At 39.3% G+C, this 27631-nt stretch overlaps 1 protein-coding gene across 8 annotated transcripts in view; it reads left to right on the plus strand.

Moving 5' to 3' along the window:
* Positions 1-27631, plus strand: part of inpp4b (inositol polyphosphate-4-phosphatase type II B) — a 137307-nt gene that overhangs the window by 57252 nt on the left and 52424 nt on the right. For all 8 annotated transcript variants that reach the window (XM_065957099.1, XM_029276189.2, XM_065957100.1 and 5 more), the window contains 3 exons: positions 14698-14809; positions 18759-18831; positions 22990-23137. In XM_065957099.1, the coding sequence (XP_065813171.1) occupies positions 14698-14809; positions 18759-18831; positions 22990-23137 (333 nt within the window). The remainder of the gene's footprint in view (positions 1-14697; positions 14810-18758; positions 18832-22989; positions 23138-27631) is intronic.

The raw sequence follows: 27631 nt of genomic DNA on the forward strand, positions 1-27631 counted from the left end.
CGCTGCCTTTGCCCTGGTACCAGCTCACAGCCTGTAGTAAATCTCTCTCTGGTTGTGTGTTATATGGACTTGGACTCTTTGCCTGATTCCCTCATGGCCATTACTCACACAGAATGAAGGAGCTACTGTACCTTAGAAATGCTCACATATCTTGGCCAGACGATGCATCATAAAGCCATACTAAGTCAGAGGCGTTTTCTTTGCATTGCAAAAGCTAACTACTATCAAAAGAGTTGGTGGGTTTCAAACACAAGTGCATACAGTTCATAATATGTACTGACATAATGGTGCAAGGTTTGTATTTATGTATAAGATCTGTTTATAGCAATGTAACAAGTGATGTAAGTGTTTTTTGGATTTCAGATTGATCAATGAATTGTCATTTGTTGTGTATTTTGTTGCACCTTACCTCAACCTTATGTGAGAAGCCCATTTGTGCACATTTGCTGGTTTTCCCCAAACCTCTTTGCAAGCTCTGTTGACATTTTTGGGACTGAATTACTTGAGAGGGGTGGTACCTGTTTCTGCCTTCAGTGTGGAGTTTGGCTTGTTTTGCAGGCACGCACATTCTAAATCTAGCATAGTTTAAATAGGGACTGGGACGAGCAGCACAACCAGTGTGCTACAGGAGCTGGAAGGATGTCAGCGCTGCAGAGGCCTCTCAATAATGCATGCTGTGTATACACATGGGAGAAAAGATTATTATCTCTAGAAAGGGAGGTGAGCCTCCTTCATCCTTGCAGAGAAGAAAATGTTGTTGTCTTAATGGGACAGTGAGTTGGACTAATATGTGAATGCAACCTATACCGAAGTGTATACTGATGCACATAAAGAATAAATGTAAAAGCCGATGTTTTCCAAATTAGTGGCACTCCCCTGGTTTTCCTCTTGCATTTTCAGCCCTCCTGAAACCTTTGTGTTCAATTTCAAGCCCTCTCAGTCTCACACAATGTAGTTCCATTTTGTGCTCCTTGTTATCTCAAAAACTTTGTACACTCAGTAAGAGAATCACACATTGACCCAGTTCTGCTGCACAGTTTGAGATGTGATGTTGATATGAATTTGTGTGCCTCTGTCAGCCTGTGTGTGCGCATCCCTGCGTGCACATGTGTGCGTCAGAGATTTACCATGACAAGGCAACATTATCTCAGACCAGTGGCTCTGCTTCCTGGCTTGATGGCTTATTCATCCACTCCTATGTGTAAAGATCCTCTCTCTACTGTCCCACCAGTAACTGTTGAGTCTGATATCATGATGCCACTATTTCACCATCCAAGAGTCCTCACTATCAACCTGTCCCCAATTGTCATAGTTAACCACAGAACGCTAACCCTCCGTTACACTGCATCCCGTGACTGATGTTATCCTAGCTTGCCGTAAGATTAACTACATACCTGGCTGTATGTAAGGGTTTGTGTGTACTCACAGTGTTTCCCCTACCATTATATGGTAAGGGACAAAAAGCTGAACTTTGCAGTGTGTTTAGTTGGGGATCTCTTTATGTTCTAAATTATTGAACTCTGTATTTCACTAGCAAAATATCAAAATGCCAGACAATGTGTGCCAAATATACATATATTAATAACAGCCTGGCTCATAAATGTTGTTTTTCTTCCCTCCCTTGTGACACTAATACACATTACCATATATGTCACCATGTTTAACCTCTTAGTCATTTGCTGCTCATTTTAAACCAGATGAATATTTTGTTGGAAAAAATAAATCAAATAAAAAAAGAAGATATTTCTTAAAGGTAAAGTTGTTCCTTTTTATGGTGACCTAATTTTATCAGCGTCACAAGGAATAGAAAAACATATGCACTGAATCACTCTGGAAAGACTAAAGGGCATTTGAGTGTTTGGCTGTCGGGGAACGTTTTATCTGTAGTCTGCAGATTGGGGTGCTCTATCAAGAGTGTGTGTGTGTGTGGGGGGGGGATACAATGCAGGTGAAATGGATTTACACCCATAACATATTGAGTGCATGCAAGGACATACTGTACACACACATAAAAATAACTATGCACACAAACCTTTTTTATTTTGTTAAGGGTTTTTGGTTCAGTTCTGGTGGACCAGGCTGTTGGACTGTTGTTGTTTTTTGGTAGCTTCTTCCATGCTTAGCAGTGTTAGGCACATTTTACAGGAACAGCAAGCAAACTATTTCTTTATTTTACTTTTAAGCAAAACAACTTCACCGTGTATACACATTATTGGTGTACAGTATAGTCTCAGTGAAAGAAGGTAGCGTTTTAGTGGTGACATATTCACCTGGTGTACAATAGGAAGACAGTCATCCTTCAAAACTTACATTTAAATGGTTCTCTCCACCCCAATGGACATGTGAAAACTGAAAATGTGTTTTTTAAAGAAACACATTTTAAGTCAATGCACTCCAAAATAAATACAAGTATTTTTGCATTCTAGAGTTGCATGAAAGGCATGTGTAAAAAAAGTTAACAGGCAGTCTTTTCTTTGTTTACCGTTGTCTCTTCCTTGTCATTACACTCAACGCTGAAACGGAAATGTCCCCACACCACTGATCTGAAAGACGGCGGTGCTTTCTCATACTGCTACCTCTCCTCACCCCTCGCCATGTAAAAGTAATGTGTGTTATCTGACACCAGTGTTGTCCGCCCAACTTAGCACATAGTGATTGGATATTGACTAGCAGGGAGGAGTTTCCCTATCCCGGCGCATGGACCAATTTTGAGAGAAATTCAATGCCAGTTAGTTGAACGCGAAATACCGCAGTTCACAAATGAATATTGAACCATGGATGCCGTACCAAACAGTTCAATTTCATATTGAGAATTGTTGCATCCCCAACAGTATACAGTATGTATGGTAATACAAACACACAGAAACACACATACCACAATAAATGTAAAAGAGGGGGATGCACTCTATGTGCAGAAATAAATGCACATATGGCCTCCTCATTTACTCCTTCGACACAAAAAAATGCTTCTTTACTGCACAGTTCTTCTGCATAATCTGTGAGCTCCCCCAGGCTTTAGGGCTCATGGGTTAAATAACTAACTTGGCCAATTCTGCACCATGGTATCGAAATGAAATAGAGGGAACAAATGAGGGACACAAAAATAAAACATTCCATTGACATGTTTCCTTAATTACCTGCCATGAGTAAACTGAGTAAGAACATCAAGGATAACTTGAGATGATATCCTAACATCCATTATTAGTTGAGGCCATTCATTCTTCGGGTCCCTCCTATGGCTCATCTCTTTGCAACATAGCACATATAGGTGGAAGAGATGAAAACATGCCATGTGTTCTGAGCCAAAGATAGGGGAGGGAGATTTAATAAAACCATCCTGAAGTGGTGCCAAGGCATGCTAGGGGCAGAGCTCACTAAGGGATCAGAGGAAGATGATTAAGATGAAATAAATGGAGGGCGAGAGTAGGTGTGTAAAGTAATCTTTCGTAGGTTTCTGTTTGTTTTTATGCCATGCTCTATTTGTACTCTCAGATTAAATTGTTGTGTTCCATCATTAAAGCACCCCGCCAGGGCAATGCAACAGAGCAAAGCAATCTTTTTCTTTTCCTCCAACTACAATGTGTGCACTGTAGAAGCAGAGGTCACGCATAATATCCTGTCTGGGTGGCTGTTTAATATCTTGCACCTCAATAATGCAATGCTGTCTCTATTTGAAGGCATACTATGGGTTTAAATATTTAAATGTGTATATTTCTTGCAGGGTGTGTCCATGTGTTACCTCTTACAAATAGTGCACATTGTATCTGTTAAAGACAATACAAAAATATATACAGACATTCCACTCCAAACACACTCCAAACACACTCCAGTGATGATGCATGAAATGCTCATCTTGTAGCTTTTGATTTGTCTCATCTCTGTGAAGTAAAAAAATCTGCAAACCCTTTCATTTTTTATGTCGCCTCTAATTTGGGGATGCATTTATTTTCAAATCCGCTGGTGTGATGGACACATAAAAGTTAGAGTTGCAAACATGCACAGAAATGTTCAGCATGCCTTCCACAAAGTCCAGCATATACAGTGTGTGCATTAGACCAGTTTTTGGCCAAACTTAGTTTTTTATTGCATTCAACTGTTCTTCCACAAGTAAAAATAGTTTGTTACATTATCTTGCTGAGTAGGACAAGCCTTCCTTATAAAGTCTCCGAACACTGACATAAGGGTTTTCACTTATTCTGGTTTATTATATGTCTGCGATACACCTCAAGATGTATGTGCATGTTGTTTAGTTACTGATGAAACTTAACCCCTTGTACTAATAAGTAGCAATAGATTAATGTGTAATTTCTGTGTAATGACGGTGAAGGGAGAGTGATGTCAGTCCAAGTCAATCTTAAAAACTCCCGCACAGTACTGTGAAGAAGTCTTATAAATGTATTAAAATCACCTGCACCATATTTTTGGGCAGGCCCTCAAAGTAAGAATTGTAAATACTTTGTAGAAGAATTTTGTAGATTTAAGTGTTTTCATCTTTGGCGGTACCTGTACTGTAGCAATACATGGTAATGCGGGTATATTTTTGACATTTCACAGCAAAGATTCAGACATCCCTTCTGATGTGTTAGCAGTGTTATTAACTCTGGATTTCACTTACTCATTCAACCATTTTAACCATTGACTTATAATTAAAAAAAAAAAAAAAAAAAAAACACTCAGATAACTGCTTGCCCTTTGACTCTGTATGGACCAAGCGGTGGTGGGTAATGGATACCATTTATGATTTTGAATAGTACCAAACATACTGCAAATGCAAGGGCTTTTATGTGAGCTATTGTCTCATTAGTGCCTTTAAAAACTCTCTAACATTGATTTGTTTAACTCATTTGGCAGAAAATATTGACTTTCTAATGTTTATAACTGAAAACCTTCAGCTAGATCAAGGGTCCCTAAACTTTTCACTTTTACTGGGGACCCCCAGTGTCCCTGAAGGTGGTTGAGGCATATAACATAGTGCACAGACACGTACACACACTAATAGGCCTATCCAAACACTGGTTACATAAAAGAATACAGCAGTCTGTGATATTAATTTTACATTTTAGGTCAATCTGAAAATGTTCAAATGCATAAATCCATTCAGGTTTAAAAAGAAAGAAAGGCGAAGCTTTGTTGCGGTATTTGTTTTGGTGTCAGATTTCACAAACCAAAGGAGATCTCTTCATTCACCAGATCATTGCTATTTGGAGCATCTCAACAAGCAAGGACAATTAGCATCTAAAGGCCCGTGTTTGCCTGATAGTGCATGCTGAATATCCATTGTGACATGTATCCTCCTAAGGAAAAAAAAGTAGTTCATCTTGACTCATAATGTTAAACTGTGTGGAGTAAACTGTGTATTTACGGGTTGGTGTAGGATTATGTTGTTTCGGACATTGTTATGAACAAACAGACCTACAGGAAAGACACCACAGGAGGTTAAATAGCCTTTATGTTTTCACTTTTTGTTTGTGTTCGAGCTCAAATATTGGCTCAGTTGCCTAAGCCCAGCACATTGCATCTTTGTTAAACCCTTTTGTGTCCCTAGGTTGCACTTATTCAGTTCCTTTTTTTAGAAAGATGGTGAGAGGGGAAAAAAAACAGCTCAACAGGGGGAAAAAATTGTCTTTTTGGAAGCACAGATATTCTATTATTTTAAAAGTGAATATACGCTCAACTATTTGCATTAAAATCCCATTCCAGCCTCGCTCCGTGTTACATTTTTCAAGAATTTTGCAGAGCCCAATCCCTGCATCTTTTAAACACTGAGAAGGAGCCCATGCTGAATTGTAACTACCTGTTCTAACTCTATCTTGTCTATACCAATGGCCTTTATCAGCACAGCTCTTACATCTCCTTCATTCATAAGCAAGGTAAAAGGGAGTTCTTTTCTCAAGCCATAACCTGATTTGGAAGGCTCGGTTTGGTAGCAGAAGTTTGCTTGAGCTTTTCTTCTTGTGTTTTATAAGTGATTTCGACTCTTTAAGTAAGACTTAGCCTCAGACTCACTGAATGCCAAGCACTGTATCTGGAGGCTGCACATATTTTGAGTGAATTCTTTGCCTTTCATGAATTATTTTCTTCCATTATGTGTAGGTGAAGCTTTCATAACACCTTTTCAGACGTCTTTTTCAGAAGCTTTATAAGACGCTATTAACTGTACTGTCTCAGCATAGTGGGTGTACTGGTGGGTGGATGACTACTTACAGTAGTGATCCATTCTCCATTCACTGTGTCACCAGCTGTCTCAGCTGAGTTGGTCTCTTTGATCTGACTTACTTACTGAATCAAAGTCATAACTATTATTGGCTCCATGTTTGATCTGCCAATAAAACATCAGTTCTAAATGTGATTTTAAAATGATACCAAAGAGAAAAAAATCAAGAATAAAAATGAAATCTTGCCTCGTGAATCAAAAGTGTAACAAAACAATTCCTACTCAGGGTTCACTCACTTGCCAGCATTTTTCCTGAGCTTTCAGTTGCATTGTACTTGCCTAGTGAGTGGAGTTCATTTTGTCGAGCTTTTCAACTGCTTTTCCCTTTTTCTTAAGTGTAATTGCTCATTCTTAATCTCACAGGTTGAAGGATTTCTGAACTATTCCAACTAAAGGTTTGATTTGGGGCTTTGTTCCAGGGGTGCTGGACGTCAGTCATAGTTGGGGATGCTGAGAGAGGTTATTTTATGTCATCATCATACTTTCTGCTGCTCTGATTTATACGTATTTTATTATTTCATTTGTATGTTCAGAATGATATATACAGTGTATATATATAAATATATATATATATCTATATATATATGATTATATTTTTTCTGCCACTTTAAATTAATGAGATAAATGAGTTAGTACTATCTATCTTTTTGAAATAAGGGAATCTCCAAAGGAAATGTGTGTACTTATGCTACTTGGTACACTTTTTGGACTGATTGGCTGCTGTGATCCTTTGTGAAAGGCTTTTACCAAAGTCATATTTTTAGCCACAAACTCCTCATCAACCCGTTGCTGTGTACAGTTAATCGTCCTGCTTTGAGGCATGAGCCACCTACTGCATCACAATATCTTACAACAGTAGCTCTTACTTTCCATCTGCTTTGCTGTACCTCACTCGCACATACACATTCCTTGTCCCTGTGAAGCACGTACACATGCACTGAGTGTTGTTTTGGAGAAATTCTTTTTACGCTTCCTCCCCTGAGGAGGCCTGCCATTCCTCAGGAAAGCTGCTATTCCTTATGGCTACATTCTGTTCTGTCTCTCAGGACCCAGACTTAGATGACAAAATACAGCTGCAGCTTTCCAGGCTTCAGTCTCATAACAATCACATGCCACATCTTTGTGTCCTTCTATCTTTTACCACCAAAATTGTAGCTAGTAGTTGGCATATTTGGCTTCGCTCAGCTTAGCTTGAAGACAAGTAGTTGCTTTGCAGGGACTCTGCAACGTCACGGCATCCAGTTAAAGAGAAGTCTTCCACAAAAAAAACCCCATAAAACAGCCAACATCCATAAATGAATTTATTTTTTAGTACATATTAAATAAAGAAGACATAACATGCTAATAAGTGTCCTTTAGATTTTCTGGTATGCTCATTGTGTTGCCTTTGACAGCAGTCAGTCCAGCTCTTTCTCCTGGTTTCATATTTGGCTGACAGATAGAAGTACCCTCAATCTTCACATCCAATTCTCAACAGGGAAGCGAATAGGAGTAATTCCTCTGATTAAAAAAACACAATTTTAACCACAAGTCCATTCACAACACAAAGACTTACCTCCTTTCCTGCAGTAAGTGCTTGCTTTCCACAATCAGTGGCACTCTGGATACTGCTGGTTGCCTCCTTTTTAAAGAGTAATTACAGGACAAAAAAAGCATCTGTTGACAGAAATGAAAAGAAACTGTGTTTTGTCAGCTCTTTTACAGTTTGTTGAGAAATAATTATGACGCCTTAGTGGCTTACTGTGGGGGCATCTACTCTCCCTCTGTTTCTGAGTCATTACACATGAAGCAGACTGTGATTTCCTCTTTGGTTTTTTAGAAACTGATGAATGAGTGAGATCCATTTTTGGGATTTTTTTCATGTTTTACAGTGTGACTTGTTAGCTTTTTTTAGACCCCCTACCATTTAATTGTTGTAATGTAGTGTTTATTGAGTCAATGGTGATGAAGTTCATCATCAGGGCATACAGAACACTCTTTGGTCCTGTATCACATGCCCTCTCCTACTCTAACATCATCTCTGCCCACGCTTATTCAATTGTCATTGATCTGCACTTAGCTGTTTCAGTGGCTTCACACTGAACCAATGCCGGCCATCTTTATGGCAAATGTATGCAAAAAGTTAAGAACTTGTGCACATTTTGATCACTCATATTAACTGAATTATTTTATGTCGTGTGTATTTAAAAAAGGGCTTAACATCTAATTATGCTGCAGTGACATAACTGGACTGTTTAATGTAGCCCAGAGCAGTGAAACCACACAAAGTTATGTGTGTATATAAGTGTGAGTTTATGTGTTGGTAGGGTGAGGTGAAGACTGAAAGAACATAACTACGTTTTCACTTATTATTGACACTTATGGCTTGGCCTTATCCAATTTACAGAGCATACTTGGCCACATGACTTCAACCATTTTGCACCTTAAAAGCTGCAAGTTACATTGATCTAAAGGTTTCCTACCAGTGGACAAAAAAAAATTCCATTTGGTTGGTCATAATATGAAGGGCCAGCTGATAAAGCTGTTTTATCAAATATTTTACGTTTACCTATTGAATAAAATGTACAGCGTCTGAACCTGAAGTTTTCCACTTTGAAATTTTGATAATATTTCAGTTTAAGTTGAGTTGCACGTCTGACAAACAAGCAGCCTCTTGGTGATATAAATGAATCATATGATTGAGTCCCTTTTTCCGTAGAGTAGCTGCAATAGAGCAACAGTTGCTGAATGATAAATTAAAACGATAAATGTTTATTATTTCACCACTCTGAAATAAATACTGACAGATCAATGGCAGTTTTGGTTCAGTGGTAGAGTCAGTCGTCCCTCAATAGAAAAGGTTTGCGGTTCAGTCCCAGCTCCAGCAGCCTGCATGTCGAGGTGTCCTCGGGCAAGACACTGAACCTCAAATTGATTCCGAGTGGCAGAGCCAGCTGTGTATGAATGTGTATGAATGGGGTTAGTTAATATTGATGGGCATTTTACATTCCATCCTCTGCCATCAAAGTATGAATGAGTGTGTGAATAAGAGCGCTTTGAGAGGTTGGAAGAGAAGAAAATCTCAAAGCATCCCATTTACCATCAATTTCACAGGGACGTTTTTTAACATGATGCTTAAGTTAGAAAGTAAATGTCTGACTTTCTGAAGAGAGGTTGTTCGGAAAATAGTGAACAAAAAATGTATGCAAAAAGGTTGTTTTGTTAAACTTCAGTGACATTCATGATTTATTTGCTAAAATGGAATGCTAGACAACTCAACGATTTCAACTCAAAATATTAAATCTGCCCCTTTTTCCAGTCTCATAAGAGCCTGCAGTGCACACAGCCTGCACCCACACCACTGTTTATACTGTGACATTTTGTAACATTTCCTGCTATGCTTTTTGGTCTCTTCAGGCCCCTGTTAAACACAACAAGTCATTGAAGTGACAATGTTTTCCTCACCAATTCTAACCTGAGCTACATCCAGACACAGAGGTGTCGGATGCTATTGAGACCAAAGTCTTATTCTGCTATGACCAATACAAATGTGCTACAAAACTTGAAGATTTTATGGTTTTTGGTGCCTAAGTAAATCCTGAAGCCAAAAATTGCATCACTGCAGTTATTCAGAGCTTGACATTCAGTACAGAAGCTGCTGCTCACTTCTGTACGGTATGAATATACAATATACACTATAAAATGTTGTTTAGGGAACAATGTGTTTTTCTTTCTCTCTTATTTCTCTGTAAAGTTACATTTGGATTTCTCTTTGAAGTTGTATCATGTGTTTTTGTGAAACACAAAAGATTCTCTCAGTGTGTCTCACTTTTTTCTTTTGTGCCACATTGGTTTTCTCAACACTTTTCACATCTGACTTGCTGCACAGATATTGCACATAACAAACATGATGATCCTTGTTCTGAGTCCTGGGCTGCATAAATAGAAGTTCTTGAGAGAAACAAAAATCCTCTACTCTGGATATTTCTTTTTCCACCTTGCTCTTTCTGTGAAAACAGCTCATCCTGGACTGTTTCTGACACTGGCTAAGCACTAACATAGAAGTAAATGCAGTGTGGAGACAGTTCTGTTCATGCAAGAATACAGCAGTTTGTGTGATGGAACTGGAACAAATAGGATGCGTTAAAACTCACAAATCTTGTGCGAGTTTGCATCTTGCCCTGACATAGCTCCTCTTCTGCTTATTACAGATGTATTGCAACACACCAACAGATTTTTTCACATTGCCTGAATTTGGATGTGGTGGAGATTGATCCCACTGATGTATTCTGCATAGATCCGCTTGTTTTGGTTGAAGAGTTTTACGCATAAAAAAAGTCCTTAGCATGTCAATGCTTCAAAATGTGCTAAATTTCAGTACCATATAGATTTTTACAAAACTCTTTGCATTTGTTTTAGATTCCGAATGAATAAACTCTATATTTTTCACGGAGATCTCTTTCGTCGAAAGGAAATGGGGGCAGTTTTTCTCTTTGGAAATATACTTCAAGTGGTCCAGACAAGCAGCAGAGTGTGTGCTCAGTATAGAGTCCCTTGGTAATTCCAGCCAGCCCTATGAACAATGACGGCAGTGTATTCTTATTGATTGAGTCAGTCTTCCTGTTGCAAGAAATGCAATTACTGCTGAGTCACATGATAATGTCATTCATCCCCAGCTAAAATCAAGACCCCGATTATCAATCCTGAAGCTTTCATTCCCCATTTTCACAGCCTTATGTCCCAACATCTGTCCTCAGTGAAAACGAGCCAGTGCTATATTTAGCCCAACAGTCCAGCTTTATATAGGTCAAGAATCCCATCTACACTTCCACTGCTGCACTTCAAGGCTATAGCGTTTTTGTTGCCTGCGCAAAAGTGTTGCTCTAGGCTGAGGGTGGAGTCCATGGGTGGAGATACCAGGGGAGGGGAGGGGATTTTTTTTTTTTAACCAGAATCCCACTGTGACATCACAAGGAGAGCACATTTAAAACGGAGCATTTTTCTCTGTGTTGTAAGACTTATGCAGACCACAAAAAAAGGACTGGATGGGTTTATTTCACATTCTGTGGGTGTGTAGGATCCTGGCAATTAGTTTTCTCTGTCAAATCCCATTCCACAGGCACTGCACAGATTTAAGGTGCCCTGAAGGACTCCTAAAACAAATCTCCTGTTGGAAAATTCCAGAGCAAGAGTCATAGAAAAGTTTGACCAGGTCCTGCTGTGTGTTTTTTAGCTTCCTGCAGTTGAAGAAAAAGCCCTTGTGAGTAGAGAAGCCTATGGGTTTTGCTCCATTATTTGGCCTTGCAGGTGTTTCCCTCTGAGACTCCCACTGAGAAACACAAGTGTTGCTTTAAAGTTTTTTTGATGAATTGTATCAACTTATAAATTAGTTTAAAGTTAAAATTCAGATAACCTATTTTAAAAAGAAGTGGGATTTGAGAGAGAGTTGGGAAATACATGTGGGAAAGGAGCCACAGGTCAGATTTGAACCTGGGCCGCCCGCTTGAAGGACCATAGCCTCCGTACATGTCAATTTTCCTTTCTACTGTCTTATCCTTTCAAAGGTCAGTACATAATAAAAAAATCACAAGTATTACTGACAAAACTAAAAAAGAAAAACTCTTGAGTACTACCTGTCTGTCTCAAAAGTGGAAAAATATAACCAACAAAGACCACTGAGTATAGAACATATTTTCTCAAATCACTCAAACAAGAAAAATAATTTAGCTTTCTAGCTTTAAGATATGACGACTTGGTCTAGACATTTTCCCGCAGGGTCTGTCTAGGGTCGATATCTGTTATTTTATTTAAACGCTTTTCCTCATTGTTAGAGACGTCTGACTTCTCTGGACCACGAACTGTTCTGAAGTCACTGTTGTAACAGAAAACTCTCACAATGTTCACAAAGACTGTCACTTTAAATTAATTAGACTATTTGGCATATATATATATATATATATTGAACAGACAGCATGATCATTTTTAATTTGATTAAGTTCTCCAGCTTTGTATTGTAACCTAAGAATACATTCACCCTCATATAGAGCATTCAAAACAAAGTAGACATGATACATCAGCATTTCAGTAAGGAAATCAACTTAACTGAACATCTGAAGAAGTCAGAGGGTCTTCTGGCACAACTTCACCAACTAACAAGGTGCATGAAGAGTGAAAGGCTTAGAAGAGGTCAAAATGCTCCAGCAACACTTGTAGTAAAAAGATCAACTTTATGAACAAATTAGAGGCCACATGTTGAAACGCGTCAGTCTAATTTGTTAATAAAGTTGATCTTCGTACTACAAGTGTTGCGGAAACAGACAAATTCAAACTCAACCATGACATTTCACTTCAGGATCATGTTGAATAATATGCTCTGAAATTCTTTAACTGCACCAATAAAGATGTGATGTAATTAATGTAATGTTATTATTCAGAGGAAGAAAGATTTTAAACTCAGCAGAAGACTTTTCTCTTATTCAGATGATTTATAGACACTTGTGTGTAAGTACTCACCGTAATATAAAAGGCCCATACATCCACTTTAAAAATGTGCAAATGAATAATAATAAATAGAAAATAGCTGTTAATGTAAGGCACTTACATGATAACTAATTGTTCTATGAATTGTGCCAAACACATAGCGAACATTTTTAGCCACATTATTTTTGTCACTGTAACACGACAGACGTGTGATTAAGTGTTGTCATACAACGGATCCTGGGCCAATTCCATTTTGAAAAAAAAAAAAAGATGGGCTCACAGGCAAAGAGTAGTCTGCGGATTTGTTTCCATGCCAGCTCAAACAGACGGAAAAAGAGAGAGAGAGGGTTGATAGGAGGGCGGGATGAGGGAGGGGGAGATGGGCATCTTACTCATCCACAGATCTCACTAGAACCTTTAAAAGTTAATTAGAGGTCAGTCAAAGTGTGAGTTGAAAGACAGGTCTGCAGAAAATGACAAAAAAGTAAGACTTCTGCCCCTTTCCCTGCTTGATTATGGCAGAGTGTATCATGTAACCCAGCAATGGGATGCTCACACTTAACCAAAACACACACTGAGCTGCTCATCAGTTCCATTCCTCACACACCATTAAATATTGTATTTGAACAGGTGCTGAGTTGCAAATACAAAAAGAAAAAAAAGAATACAATACATCTCTCAGAGGCATCAATCAATTATAAAGCAATTCTAACAATGTCTCCTCTGTCTGTTTCAAAGGAGAGTTTCATTAGTGAATTGAGGCAGAGCAATCTAAAGAGTAGAGGGCCACTGTAACCCTGAAGGTTTGCCCAGGGAGGACTGTTGCTGAACGGGATGCATGTTAATCTCCATTTCCTCGATTATGTGCGGGCCACTGTCAGTACACGCTGTTTGTTCAAAGTCAGGGTGACTTTCTGTTAACGTGCCTCAGTCCTCTGTGCTGCTAAGAGAGAGAGAGAGACAGAGAGAGATAGAGAGAGAGATGGTTAGGGGGACGAAGAGGGGGGGGGGTTGCAGAAAGATGAGTAAACACTGAGACAGGTGTCTGGCAAGGGACAATGATTAGATTTATAAAGCAACCAATGTTATTTTCTCTGCTCTGGGACTGCTGTAAGACATTAAGTGTTAACTGACACTCCCAATGTCCCACTGCAGAGACACTTTTTTTCCACCCCCCCAAATCCTCTTCTACTCTAGTACCTAACAATCCTGCCTACCTCTCCTCATCTACTTCTTTTCCTTTCCTCTTTTCTCCTGGGTGTGATTAGATTTCCTCCCGTGTGTCTGACCAAGATGGATTGGCCTTGAAAGCATCCTTTCTGCTTCTATCACCGTCCTTTTGTTTTCTCCTCCTCTGTCAGGGGTGTGTCCCCCTCCCCACCTCACCCCATGTCTCCCTGGACCATTCGCTTGGCACACAACATCCAATTTTTTCTTGAGCTGGAGTGGAACTGAGCACATTAGGGATGGGTCTGTTAAGGTGATCATCTTGCTTGCGCGCTGCCCAGGGACCATTTTTCTTCATTTGCTAGCATCTGTCCTGCTGCCAATACTATGGATTTTCTATCAGCTCCTTAATCATAGCTCCATGATTGGGAAAGTGATTGGCCGGGCTCCCTGATATATGAAAACTCGAGTATCAATTTCTCGTCTGTCGGGACATATAGTCTAGGTTATTAGATGGCCGTTTGAACACCCCCATCATCCTTACTCCGGAGCCAGCTCTGCTTTATTCAGCAAGCTAACTCTTCTGCAAAATCTGTTCGAAAAAGAAGTCCTCAAAGTGCAAGCTTTCACCTCCTGATTCCACTTTTTTTTTTTATCCGAACAGCTTTATGATTTCACAACCTGTTCAAGTCTGGAAATAAGGCAGGAAATAAGCTTATTAAGATGAGTTTGGGGGGTGCAAACACAGAGATGAATATTTTTCAGGCTCATGGAAGGGAGAGAGCAGAACAGACTTTTATCCAGCAGATTATATGAAGTAGCTAACACTCTGTATCTATTTCCCTGTCTCCCTTTAGGTCATCTGATGGTGTGTGCACAGCGGGAACAGTGGTGGTGAGTCGTCTGAAGATGGGAGAGATGGAGGAGGTTGACATAGACCACATCACCACCGACATACAATCACAGAAAGTAAGGCTGCAAGAGGAAGAGACAAAGCAGGAGCCTCCATGCTTCAAATGCCTAGCGCTAATGCTGGGATTAGACTGGCAGTGCTCAAGTCCTCCAATGAGATTAAATAAACTTCAGTAAACCCTAATAGGGATTTAAGGGATGTGTGTGAGTGTAGCGTCTGCTTCCCTGAGCACATTTGCGTTGTCTCTCTTTCATATAGAGGAAAGATTAAAGAGGGACGGCTCTCATTAGCATTCAGACTTATAATCAATTGAGTCTGGATTGTGTAGCCAGACCTGTAACCTTTCTTTAAATGACCCAGTGGATGATACTACCTGAACGGGGCTTACATGGAACCACACCCCCACTTCTCCTCTCTAATCTCATACAATACATACCGCTTAACTCAGCTCTGAAGTGACTCACAGAATCACGGGAGAGAAAGACGAAGGAAAGTTTTTATTTTTTTTTCCTTCAGAGTTTGATGGTAAAAATGAAGATTGTGTCATCCAAATGGGTTGCCGGCACACCAAAAATGAAGTTGTATGTACTCTGATTTCACTTTATTTTCTGTACTTTTCCTTTTGGAGCCTGACTTGTAGAGCATTTGTCAAATGAATGTATGCTGTGGAGGCAGACTCAGGGTATTAAAAAGTAAAGGAGGGGCTTTAATGATGTTTCTGATCTGTAAAAGGGAAAATTCTGGTTTTCTCCCACTGCAGCACAGCTCTGCAAGGCAACGGGGGGAGTTGAAGTCCTTGCCTGCTTTTGATTTGAAGTGTTGTGTGTATTTGTGTGTGCATGAATCACTGTCTTATATAATTGACCAAGGGCTTCTGCATGGCTGACTGACTTTTGCTTCTGCCCGCCTCTGTTGCTGGTGCAGGGAGGTTCCCTGGTAGGCTCCAAAGTGTCACTGACAATCTGCCCATGTCGCCGTGATGAACATGTTGCCCTGTGTGTGCGTGTGTGTGCGTGCTTGTGTGCGTGTGTTGTCACAGCACATTTCCCCATTTGTGTGCTGTTTCTGTTGCAGAAGATGAGGGGAGGCTCACTTGACACTCCAGACTCACAAGACATAAAGTTCTTGTTCAATGTACCTTCATTGTGTGCATGTGTGTCTTTCTCCAGCATACATTGTGTGTGTGTCTGTGGGGGTGTAGGAGGCACTTGTTTGATCATGCTCTGTCATGAATATGCCTCTGACCGTGCAAAAACAGTCATGTGAAACAAGAAAGAGACTCCAGTCACCTTTGATCTGATCTCTTTGCATATTTTAGTCATCAAAGAGCCATAGCACACATGCTGCCCACTGCCTAGCATTACAATGGCAGTCCTTTCGCAGCTGGGGCCCTTGGCTCATTGTTAATACTTTTCATAATAAGACACCTCTGTGAAAGGCTCACTGAAATTTCCAGATGCCACATGTTTTGTTCAGCTGGCACATTTTATTTTGGAGTAGCTGTGAGGATCCTGGGTTTTTCGGCTGGGTGTCCAGTTTATTCAAGATCAGTTCCTCAACCAGGAAAGCTGATGGATTGTTCCTAGCAGTCATTAAAGTCCTGTTCTGGGGACAGGTTTGTCTGTCTGACTGTGTTAAATGGTTCATCAGACAGGGCAGAGCTGACATACAGCGTGTGAAATAGATAGTTAGCTGTCAGTTTTGCTTTGAAGAGGAATCCCTGAGTTAATGCATCAAAAGGCATTGAAGGTTTTTAATATCAAAGGCATAGCAGACATATCCTTTTGACATGAACATTAAAGGGTTTTTTTTGAGTAGCAGAGTGTACAGATAGACAGATCTACACCTTGGTTAAATTTACTTGACAGTTTGATACTTTTTATATATAGTTTTATAAATATACTGCAATGAAAATGTAGGTCAGCAAGATAACATGGACAAGCAGTAAGGGTTTTTGTTAGTATAGTATTTTTAGCTTAAATAAAATACATGAGTAACAGTGTAGGAATGGTTTGAATGATGTGCTTTATTCATTCTAACATAAGCTGCATTCATTGGCATATCTGTTTTACTATCTAGCTACATAAAGTAGGAACCAAAAGTCATTTCTAAAGACCAGAAAATATTTTTTTGTTGAATTACAGGTTCAGTAAAAACAAAAAGATAAAGAAATTCTGTTCATTCTGTGTCTACTGTGTAGTATGTTTCCTATATTTTGAAGGTGCTACATGCTGTCATATTGTAAAGCAATAATAGCCATTCTGTTTCCCACGCTTTTGTGTTTGGGAGAGTTAACATACATATAGCATAATGCAGTAAAAGTTACATAAGCTCAACTCTAAGTCTTGGCTCCTCTCTTGGCCAGAAATGGAAACCTAATGAGTAAAACTGAAACAGAAAGCAAAGCAGCCAAGAAATGGTCGTTTTTAAAAGAGAGACAAGCCCCTGAATCATTTCTCCGTCTTACCTGCCTGAGCTTTACATTGCAGTACAAGAAAGGCTGTGTATTTTGTGAGACACACAGCTTTAGCCTCAGTCTCTTAATATCATACTGCATGATGCGATCATCCAGCGCGTGTTTGATTAGTTACAAAGGTCTGCACTTATTGCATGGGAACTGAAAAGCATTCAAAAATCAACCAAAAACAGAAGCAAGCTAAGTTAGCTTAGTTAGATAGATAGCCAATGCTGTTAAACCCGCAACATTTGTTATTCCCAGTGGTAGAATTGTAAGTAGTTGGAAAAATATGAAAAGCTGCTTTAGTTAATGTCTGTCTGAAGTCAAGGACTTCTGTTTCTTTTGTTCCTACTAGGAAGGATCTGAAGTAGTCAATCTGTCACTGATGTCATTGTGACCCTTGTTCGCCTTGTGCAACAATCGGAAGCAGGACAGACATAGACACTGTAACAAAGGGTGTTGGTCTTCGCAAACATTCAGTTGTTGTCATACGTCCATTAACAGTCAATACAACAAGTGAACATTACAGTATCTTATGAAACACACGGGTTTCTTTTTCACAGTATCACAGCATATTGTAAATAACCACACCATAAAGCAGACTGTAAACACAAGGTCAAAGCTATGCTGCTGTTCACCGTCTGTAAATTGAAAACACTCATACAGCACGTTAAAGTGTTGCCGTTTGTTTTTTATATTCTTGTATGTTTTGGTTACATACGGTTATCCAGTGCAAGCAAAATATTGTACAGTACTGATGAGGAGAGACTGTAATGGCAGTGGATGTAATAAATTGCCAAGCCCTGACAGTGAAGTCACAGCAGGTGGTTTCCTTCAGCTGTCACCTGCTGTGACTTCACTGATTGCAGTGAAGGCCCTGCTCTTTTTTTTTTCTCTTTACTAGAAAATAGTTCCTTATGGTGTTTGAATGTACTATGTGTAATGTGCAGACACTGTCTGCCTGTTTGTAACAACACATTGTTAATTTAAATTGAATGAAACCATTATAGTTATAAAAACACAAATCAAACATTTGCAATCTACTCATTAGATTAGTTCTTCATTACATGCAAGTTAGTTATTTTCTTAACTTATTACATAAGTTGTAATAAACTTTTATCAGCATATTAAGAGTGTTTAATTGTATTATCGTTAGACAATCTGATGGTGAAGAATATGATCTGAATTCTGTTGGTGTGGAGTCAGCTTGAATCATGTCAGCCAAATAAGACACAGACATTAGTGGTGCTACTGACAGCCTGCATGACACTAATGTGACATTTCCTCTGAATGACAAAGCTTACACAGCATTTTCATCACTAAACTACCACTTAGATGTGAGATGAAATGTTGGCCACAGGCTACCACCAGTGAGGTGGAGTAATCTCTGAAGCACCTGAATAATAATAATCATTATTAAAGCCTGCTTTAAGGTTGCTCTTTATGACAATACTACGTCATCGTCTTTGTTTGTTGTCTCATCTCAAACTATTGATGTCAAGAAATACTTGAATTTGTTTCTCTCCTTCTGTCTGTTTCCTTTTCAGTGTCCCATGGTCTGTGAGTCTGCGTCCCACCATGCAACCATCGACAGAGAAAATAACCCATTGACAGGGCCAGGTAGGATTTACACTCTTTTAACAACTGTACTTAACACATGCACCCCTTTATTGCTAAATGATTGCAAACAAAGGAAAGAAAAAAATTGTTTTACAAATTGGATTCCTGTCGCCACAGTAAAAATGTAAATGTTATATGCTACAAATCTACAACGCTACAATTCATTTAGCAGGTTTGGTCCACAGCGGAGTGTAGGTTGCTGTTTTGGGTTAGTTGAAGACCAGTTACACTGCTGCATTTTGAATCATCTGCAGGTGTTTGATTGTGAATGCAGGAAGACCTGCCTGTAAGGAATTGCAGTTGCCAATGCTTGATATCACAAGAGCCTATACCAGGAGCTGTGTAGCATACTTTGACAGGTAGGGTCTGAACTTCCTGATGTTGTACAGGGCAAATTGTTACGACCAGGCAGCGAGAGCCTTTTATGTTGGCTGGTCATCCATCATGACACCTCGGTTCTGAGGGCATGAGTTTGGTTGGTCCAAGCTGGATTTTGGTGTTGATTCAACCATTTAGAGATTTCAGAAAGGCATGATGAATTTATTGCAGAGACTGTAGTGTCATCTGGCAGGATTGACAGGAAGAGCTGGGTGTCATCAGCATAGCATAGTATTAAAAATCATGGGAACGGTGAAACCATGCTAGAAGGTTAAATGCTGATTTTTCACGACCTGTTTTTCACTTTATACCAGAATACTTTTCAAATGTTTTGACATATTTACATGTTAGTTGAACATACAAACATGCAATAACCAGGTTACTATTCATTATAAGAGTACAAACATATTTTACAACAATTCACTTTCATGATATAACGTGATCCTGGCCTTTTTTTGTTCATTTGGCAGAATTACACCTCCTTAAAAAGTCTGTAATACTACAACGGGAAGACTCTATTGTAAAGCACCAATTTGGATGTTAACACACCTTAATATCCCTTTTCTAAAAGTCACCTTAATGTTAATCTGTAAATGTGAAGAACTTGTTCGTCCTTGAATATCCTTTCCCTTTGCAAGATTTGAGGCAACTTTGGAAAGAGCCACAGGTCACATCTATTGATTCAAATATCCTCCTTTCAATGAAAAGAACTCTTGTGTTTTTAAGTCGGCGAGGTAGACTATTAGGGGGGGGATCTGATAATGAGGTAAACCCTTCCAGTTCTTTGTGGACTAATTCAACACATGAAAAAGATGCTATGCTATCTGCGTGAGACTAATTTAGCAGCAATGCAGACAGCTAGCTCTCTCACAGGCGGGGAAAGAGAATTGTTGAGATGAAAAGTAAAAGACATGCAGACAGAGAGGGGGGGTAGACTTGAAAAAGGTCACGACTCCTGTTGTGTTGAAACTTCACAGAGTCCTTGTTCAGAGGAGACTCGGGAAACTAGTTTGCCTTTTTCATCTCAAGACTTCCTTTGTTATACTTCCGTTTTCTCTATTATCCAGATTCCCAATGCCTCCCTGAACCCCCCAGCAGCCACACGCCTGTTGCCTCGGTGTCATTGTCGCTTACTGTTTCTGCTGTGATTAGCTAGTGAGCTGCAGCCACGTTTTCAGGTGCACATCTGCAGCCCGTCAAAACAATATCCTCCCTGCAGACCCTGCCAGATTGAGTAATGCAATTTAGTCTTCTACTTTTATTACCTTTCAAAATGAGCATGCAGAGAGAGCGGGGAGACTGGGGTGCTTACACGCAGCACGTCTCGGGAAGTCATTTTCTTAAGTGGTGTCGAGGAAGGGAAACCGAAGCGTCTGATTGGTTGCCAGATTAGTTTGGTGGCAAGGGAGAAGTTCAGAGGTTAATCTGCTTCTCTTTCAGAGGTGTAAATCAGAAAATGTCGCTCTCACCGCTTAAGATTGTGCTGAACCCCTCTTTTTCATGTGTCCCCTGCTTCCCATTTATTTTTGTCATCCATTTCACTTACTCACGTTTTTTCTCATTCCCATGCAAACCAATCTGAATACCTCATTTCATTTAGTTGCAATTATGAATCTTTCCTAGGGGTCATACTAACTCCAAGCTTAACCTTAATGGGCATTCATTTCATAATTAACTTCATCTTTATAGAAGAATAGTATTAAGGCTCTCTGGAGACCATTTTAGCTCAGAGCTTTCCTACATTATGTGGTTGAAAATGCTAAAAAATCATGAACATGTATTTGATAGTTAATATAGAATTGCTAAACAGGGATTAAAACAGCTTTTGTGCAGAGACTTTGCTGTTTCTTTATGTTCAAGATTATCGCCCTACTGCCTTTCATAAAAGTCTTACCAGATAGCGCTTCATTTAGAACGTGTGTCTTTTAAAACTTCATGTGGCGTCTTGGAGCTGCAGTTTTTGAAAGTAAATAATATGTTCTTCCAGGATAGATTACAACTAAGTATGAATACATTTATACCCCACTTTCAAGTATTTAAAGCCCCAAAATAATTATTTTGGATTAATCCAAAACCACAGGGCACAATGTCATACTAATGAAGAAACATGGTATAATTATAATTACTATAATTTATTAGACTTATATAGCACTTTTCTTCATACTCAATGAATAAATGATCAAAGAGAAGGAGGATGAGCACAGATTGTGGAGTTTTTTGGACAAGCATGGAGATCTATGTGAAGGGTTAATAATCTACTCTGTACCAGGGTTCAGCTACAAGGACTTAGTGCCATGGGAAACATTCATGATGGTTTAATAGACCTCAGATTTGATTTAGTTTGAAGAAATACAGAATATACCGCTAGGAAAGCATGCAGCTGTTAGCTGACATCCAAGAAGTTGTTTTTAAGCTCAACAAAATATTACAAATAAAAATCAGAATGGAAAAAGAGAGATATACAACAGTCGTTTTATAACTTCCCACTTGCCACTTTTCAGTTGACCTTGTAATGGTTGACCAAATGTAAAGCTAACCAACTTGAAGTTTCTGGGACACTGCATGTCCTTCTAAAAGCTTACAAACTTTTCCATGTAGTGTGCCTCCTTTACCCATCTACATTTAAGGACCTCAGTGAACTCATATTCTTCAGAGCAAATGACAGAGCACAACCAGAGTTGATGACTTGGACACTTAGACAGGTGACTTTGAAGAAAGGACGCTCTTGGGTCAGGTCGATGTAGAGTACAGTAGGAAGGTTTTGGTAGTCTGACTGTTCTCTGAACTAGAAGTGTTGCTCCTACTTTTGAATTCAAGCGGAAACATTTCACTCATGCCATGCATGTTTGACTGCCTCGAGCAGGAGTGTCACCGTTTCACCCCGGGTGCTTCAGCTCCGACTTATTGAGTGACTTCCTCTCTTGACTGCAGCTCGAGAGAGGAGCAGGGGCAGTAAACGGTGTTAAAGGCGTGCAGCTTTCTTGCCCTCTGCTGCCAGCATGCAGATAAGAGCATTAGAGCGTCTTTTCCTTTCCAGCCTTTCGATTTGCTGCCATTAGCCACTCTGCAAAAATAAAGAAGATGAGTGAAACTGAATGGGTTTAGCTGGGTGGTGAGGTTAGCAAGTATGATTTCATATAAGATTCCAATGTGTCCTCTACACTTTTATACAATAAACAAGTAATTAAAATGGAAATGGAGGAAATAATAAGTGAAGGATTAACAGGGCAAGGACTCTGCATTTCAGACTGTCTGTTACTCTGCAGTAAAAGAGAGGAGGCTTTGGAAAATGTGAAACACCTTATCTATGGCAGACACACTTATTGATTATGGAATTTAATTTTGGTTTCATACCTCATGTGACTTGGCGGGTTTGTGTCTGTAGCGTCCTTGAGCTTTGGAGCTGTCAAAGTTATTCTTCTTCTTTTTTTTTTTTTAGATTTTACTTTTGGGCTTTTGCCATTATTTGATAGGACAGTGAATGGAGGAGGAAATCAGGAGAGAGAGTTGAGAATGATATGCGAGAAAGGAGCCACAGGTCAGACTTGAACCCGGGCCACCCACTTCAAGGACTGTAGCCTTCGTACATGGGGCGCGACTTAACCGCTAGGCCATCAGCGCCCCGGTCAAAGTTATTTTCGATCTTCTGTTTTTTTCTCTGTAAAATGTATAAAGTTAGATCTAACTTTGATGAGGTCATGATACATTTTTCCTATGTCAGATGGTGAAATTTACCTTCCATCTCTTCCTTCTTTTTCTCTCTTTCTTTCCCTCTCTCAGTGTTCAAGAACCCAGTGTGCAAGGTGTACAGATTTCAAACAGTGGACAGCAAGTGGATGCTGGTGCGGGAACAAATGGAGGAGTGCACATTATCCTTTAGCATCCCCAAGCAGCTGCTCTCGCTGTACATTCAGGAGGACATGAGAAGGTAAGACACCCTGAAATCATTCTGCTGCTTCCTCTGGATGTCAACGCCAGCTTCGTCATTGCATCAGATAGCTTTTCCTCTTTATGTCCAGGCCTCATAGAACCTTAAGAACAATCAGAAGTTCAAAGAAAAAAATCCCTGTGATACCTCACTTGCCAAATATTAGGAGTATGAAGTTTCTAGACAGTCTTTCCCGACCCAGTTCTCCGCTGTAAATTATTATTTCAAAGTTCCGCCTGTATTTGGAGAGGAGTAAATTATTCAGATCTGCTTAACACTTCAAAAGAGGCTTCTAAATCTATGGATCCAGATAACGGCGAACATTGTCTCATTCAAACACATGCTCACCTTCTCCCCCCGTCCCTCTCATAAATCACCAAAGAACACTCCTGGAACATCCTGCCACTAGTGCTGAATCAGACTAAACTTTGTAAAGTTATAAGAACAAGTTGGGAAAATTGTAATCCTTAAAACTTTATACTGGGTAATTAGGGACCCCTGTGGTTACTTGCAATAACTGCAAGTGTAGGTTTATACACGAGGCTGAATTGGTGACACTTTAGGAGCAGAAAACAACACAAGAATCTCAGGTACTGTAGATGTGTAAACAGGAAGACACACAATGTCATGCAGCTTTCTTTTTTTTCTTTCCTCTATTATATTCATAAATAACAAGTGTATTTATATACACAATGAATGCAGACTCATGTTCAGAAAGAATGAACAGTCATGAATATCTTTTTTAGGCAGACTGTGAATTTCTGCAATCCAACAAACACAGAGAATACAAACAGAAATAACAAAGAACAAACAGACAAAATCATGCTGTTTTATTAGACTAAGACTAACTCAAAAATTCTCTTGTTGAATGATTAACCACAGTTAGCATACAGTCTTATTTGTTTGATACAAAGTGATTCCCTAACTCTTGTAAAAGTTAATTATACGTTTTCCTGTTACTGATTTTTGAAAAAGTAAATAAAGAATAGCAATTTAATTCCAGTCCACGTAATCCAGTTTTGCCCCCTCTTGGCCAGGACACCTTTGTAAATGAGGTTGGTAATCTCAATGAAGTTTCTCCTGGTTAAATAAATTAAACAAAATAATAATACTATTATTCCAGTTTGAGACTGGGCACAGGTGGAGATAAGGTCAGAGTCAGGTGATGTTTTACCCGTCACTGAGTCTGCACTGTTAATAAGATGAAAGAGCACCCCTCCCACCGGCCTGACCAATGTTTGTCAAGGCAGAGCAACACAGCTGCCCCGTTGTCCCTGGCAACCCTTTTTTCATACATACCACACAAAGGCATACATTCACGTATACACACACACACACACAGATCTTTGGAGCATTTCAAAGCTCTCTCTATGTCGGGAAAAGGCACAAAAGGAAGCAATCAGAGGTTTGGATTAACTTAGAGGTGGGAGGATAGAGTTTGATTATAATCACTGTCTGAGTTCAAGGACACGTTCAGATGCAAAAAACACAAGCACAATCATAACCTCTGCAACACATGAAACAAACTTAGGCATGTTATTGATCGATTGAACACAAACTGTGTTGTCAGTTTACCTTCTTGATCCTGGAATCTGCGTCCTGTCAACCTTCTTGTTTAAATAAAAGATGATCTGCTCTGCAAACCGATCATTTAAATCACAGCCAAATTTAGAAGACAATTACTGCATATTTATTAAATGTCTTATCTGTATAATACAGCTTATTAGCACACAGCCAGCTCCAAACCATGACTAGCATGTTTGTTTATCAACAGGAATATGTATCGTATCTTTAGCACCTCCTCCATAATCCTCTTTGAATGTCGTCTTTCTTCACACTGCATCTACATTTAGCCGCTACGTTCAGACAGTCTCACGCTGGCGCTAGTTTCATGTTTTAAATGATTCAGCCAGTGCTGCAAAGTTAAGAGTGAAACTGATGGAGGATGGTGGGTGGCTTACTTTGCTTTACCGTCCTGTGATTATCTTCTTCCTTGTGTTTGTTGGTGTTTGATGTCTGCAGTCATATTTTAATCGAACACAGAGGTTGCTGATTTTTCTTTGTCACTCTGGTTTAGACGCTGTGTCCTCTTGCTGTGTGTGTGTGTGTGTGTGTGTGTGTGTGTGTGTGTGTGTGTGTGTGTGTGTGTGTGTGTGTGTGTGTGTGTGTGTGTGTGTGTGTGTGTGTGTGTGTGTGTGTGTGTGTGTGTGTGTGTGTGTGTGTGTATGTAAAACATTAATTAAGGCTTGTGTTGTATAGTGTCAGTGTGTGGGTGTCAATTATACCCCATTCATTAAGAGCTGTCTGCTTTCTCATTAATGGAAAAAAAAACATGTCCCCTCTTCTTGTCTTGTTAATGAACAAGAGCAGTTGTTGTGTTTGAGATCACACAGGTGACATTATGACATCACGACTGTTCTGAAGGTTCAGCATCAGAATTAATGACTCTCCTTGTTTGATGGAAATATGTTGTTGCTGTTGTTGTGATGTTTTTTGTAGGGCCGTCAGAATTAACTAGTTAATTGCGATTAAGGTCTAAAGTTGATGCATCGCTGTGTTTTTTATTTTATTTTTTACATTCAATATTCGCAAGCTATTTTGTCCCTTCAGAGGCACCGTTGTTAAGCATTGCAGTGTCTCCCTGTAGTCCCAGTGATGAAAAAGTACGACACTAATGCATCTTTAAATGGATAATCTCACTCTCAACTCCAAGACGTCTTAGTTGACGAGTCAAAGGTAATATCCACCTTATGATATCCAGTGTTTCATTTTTCACCATTCCTTTCAGCTGTTTTCATTTAGTGTTTGGCAACCAGTTCCTTTTCCCCTGGTCAAGTTAATGTCGTAAAACTTTACGCTGTCAGAGGGTCCTTACTTTATTTTGAAATTAAAGCAGGGTTGAATTCAGACGGCAAGTAAAGTACTCTCAGCTCATGAAAAATTCTAGATAAAAGCCTAACTATTTTTTTTTTTTTTTTAATGCGAAAAAATGGAATTCCAAACACACAATTAAAAAAGTGATTACCGGTAATGAAACATTTAAATTGAGCAATTAATTGATAATCTAAGGTGTAATCCTTTGACAGTTTGGAGTTTACTGCCTTTAAAAAAAGGAGGTTTTTCTTCTCAGGCCTCTTATAAAGTTTTTATTGACCCTCACACCTGAGCCCTCTGTGATTAGAACGTACCCGTACTGTTACACACCATGAATCAAAGGTGCTCATGACATATTGGAAATATAGTCTGTTATAAATCTTCAGTCAATTGAACACATTCTTCTGCATACTGTGTGTCCACTGTTTCATTTTTTTTATATCTGTAAAATGTTTCAGTCAAAATAAATGTAATAACTGCATTACCTACTTTCTGTTTTTATGACCGATTCCAATATTCTTTTTCTAGCAGCGTCACGGTAGTATCAGTGTTCTCGTTTTCTAGTTCTATAGTTTGATAATTGTGTCTTATTTCAGCTGAAGTTGTCTTCTTGAATGTTATTAGTGATACTTTTGTATTATTCAAAAAACCTCAGGTACCAGCTGTCATTACTTGGAGCAGTGTTGGTCCAGCATTGAATGTAAAAATGTCACAAACGTGTCGTATATACGAACAAAAAGCTGTTAAATGTACAAGTATACAGCCGTCCTAACAATGAAAATAAAAACACAGAGAAAACCCTGAACATTAAAAAATAAATCTTATAACTGCTAACTGATTATAAGAAAAGTAGAATTGGCTTAACCAATCAAATGCCCAATTTGGAGAAAGTAACACTGCTGATTTATAAAACAACTTATGATAGTCAAATCAGCCAAATGAGATTCAATCTTACTACAATGCATTATGACCTTCACTAACCTTCATTCTTCACTTAGACAATCAGATTTATTCATGTATAAGATATTCATTGGAGACCTTCTTTAAAAGCTCAGCTGTTACATATAGGACAGAAAAAACATGTTTGTTTTTTGACCTGCACATCGTAACCCTACACTTACCGGTACTCTTATCACGCCTTTCTTCAATCCCACTTTAACTCTTTCCACACAATAGCCCTCTGATTAACGAAGTGATATTATATCTCTATCCACCACCCCACTGTCTTATCACAGTCATTAAGCAAGCAGATAAGTTCCTCTCTATTATTTAATCGATGATGTATTATTTCACAAGGATCATCCACCCTGACCTCCACCCTGGCCGTCCAGACACACAATCACAGATCTCTTAGAGGAGCGTAATCAGTGTGGTTTCACACTGTGATGCACAATCACAGAGGCCGGGTGAGGTATGGTCAGAGGTAGATTAGTGTGAAATGTAGAAACTTCTCAAAGAGCAGTGTCAAATCCGTGATACAAATCATACAATTAAAGTTGTCTGCCCCTTGATTGGTTAAAATGACCCTTTTATTGTATTAGGGGACATTATTTCTGAAGTAGGTACGCTGGACAGTGGACACAATACCTGTGATTGAAACAAAGGAGGTGGCTACTCATA

The sequence above is a fragment of the Labrus bergylta genome, chromosome 1, assembly GCF_963930695.1.
Source record: "Labrus bergylta chromosome 1, fLabBer1.1, whole genome shotgun sequence".
Taxonomy (NCBI): Eukaryota; Metazoa; Chordata; class Actinopteri; order Labriformes; family Labridae; genus Labrus; species Labrus bergylta.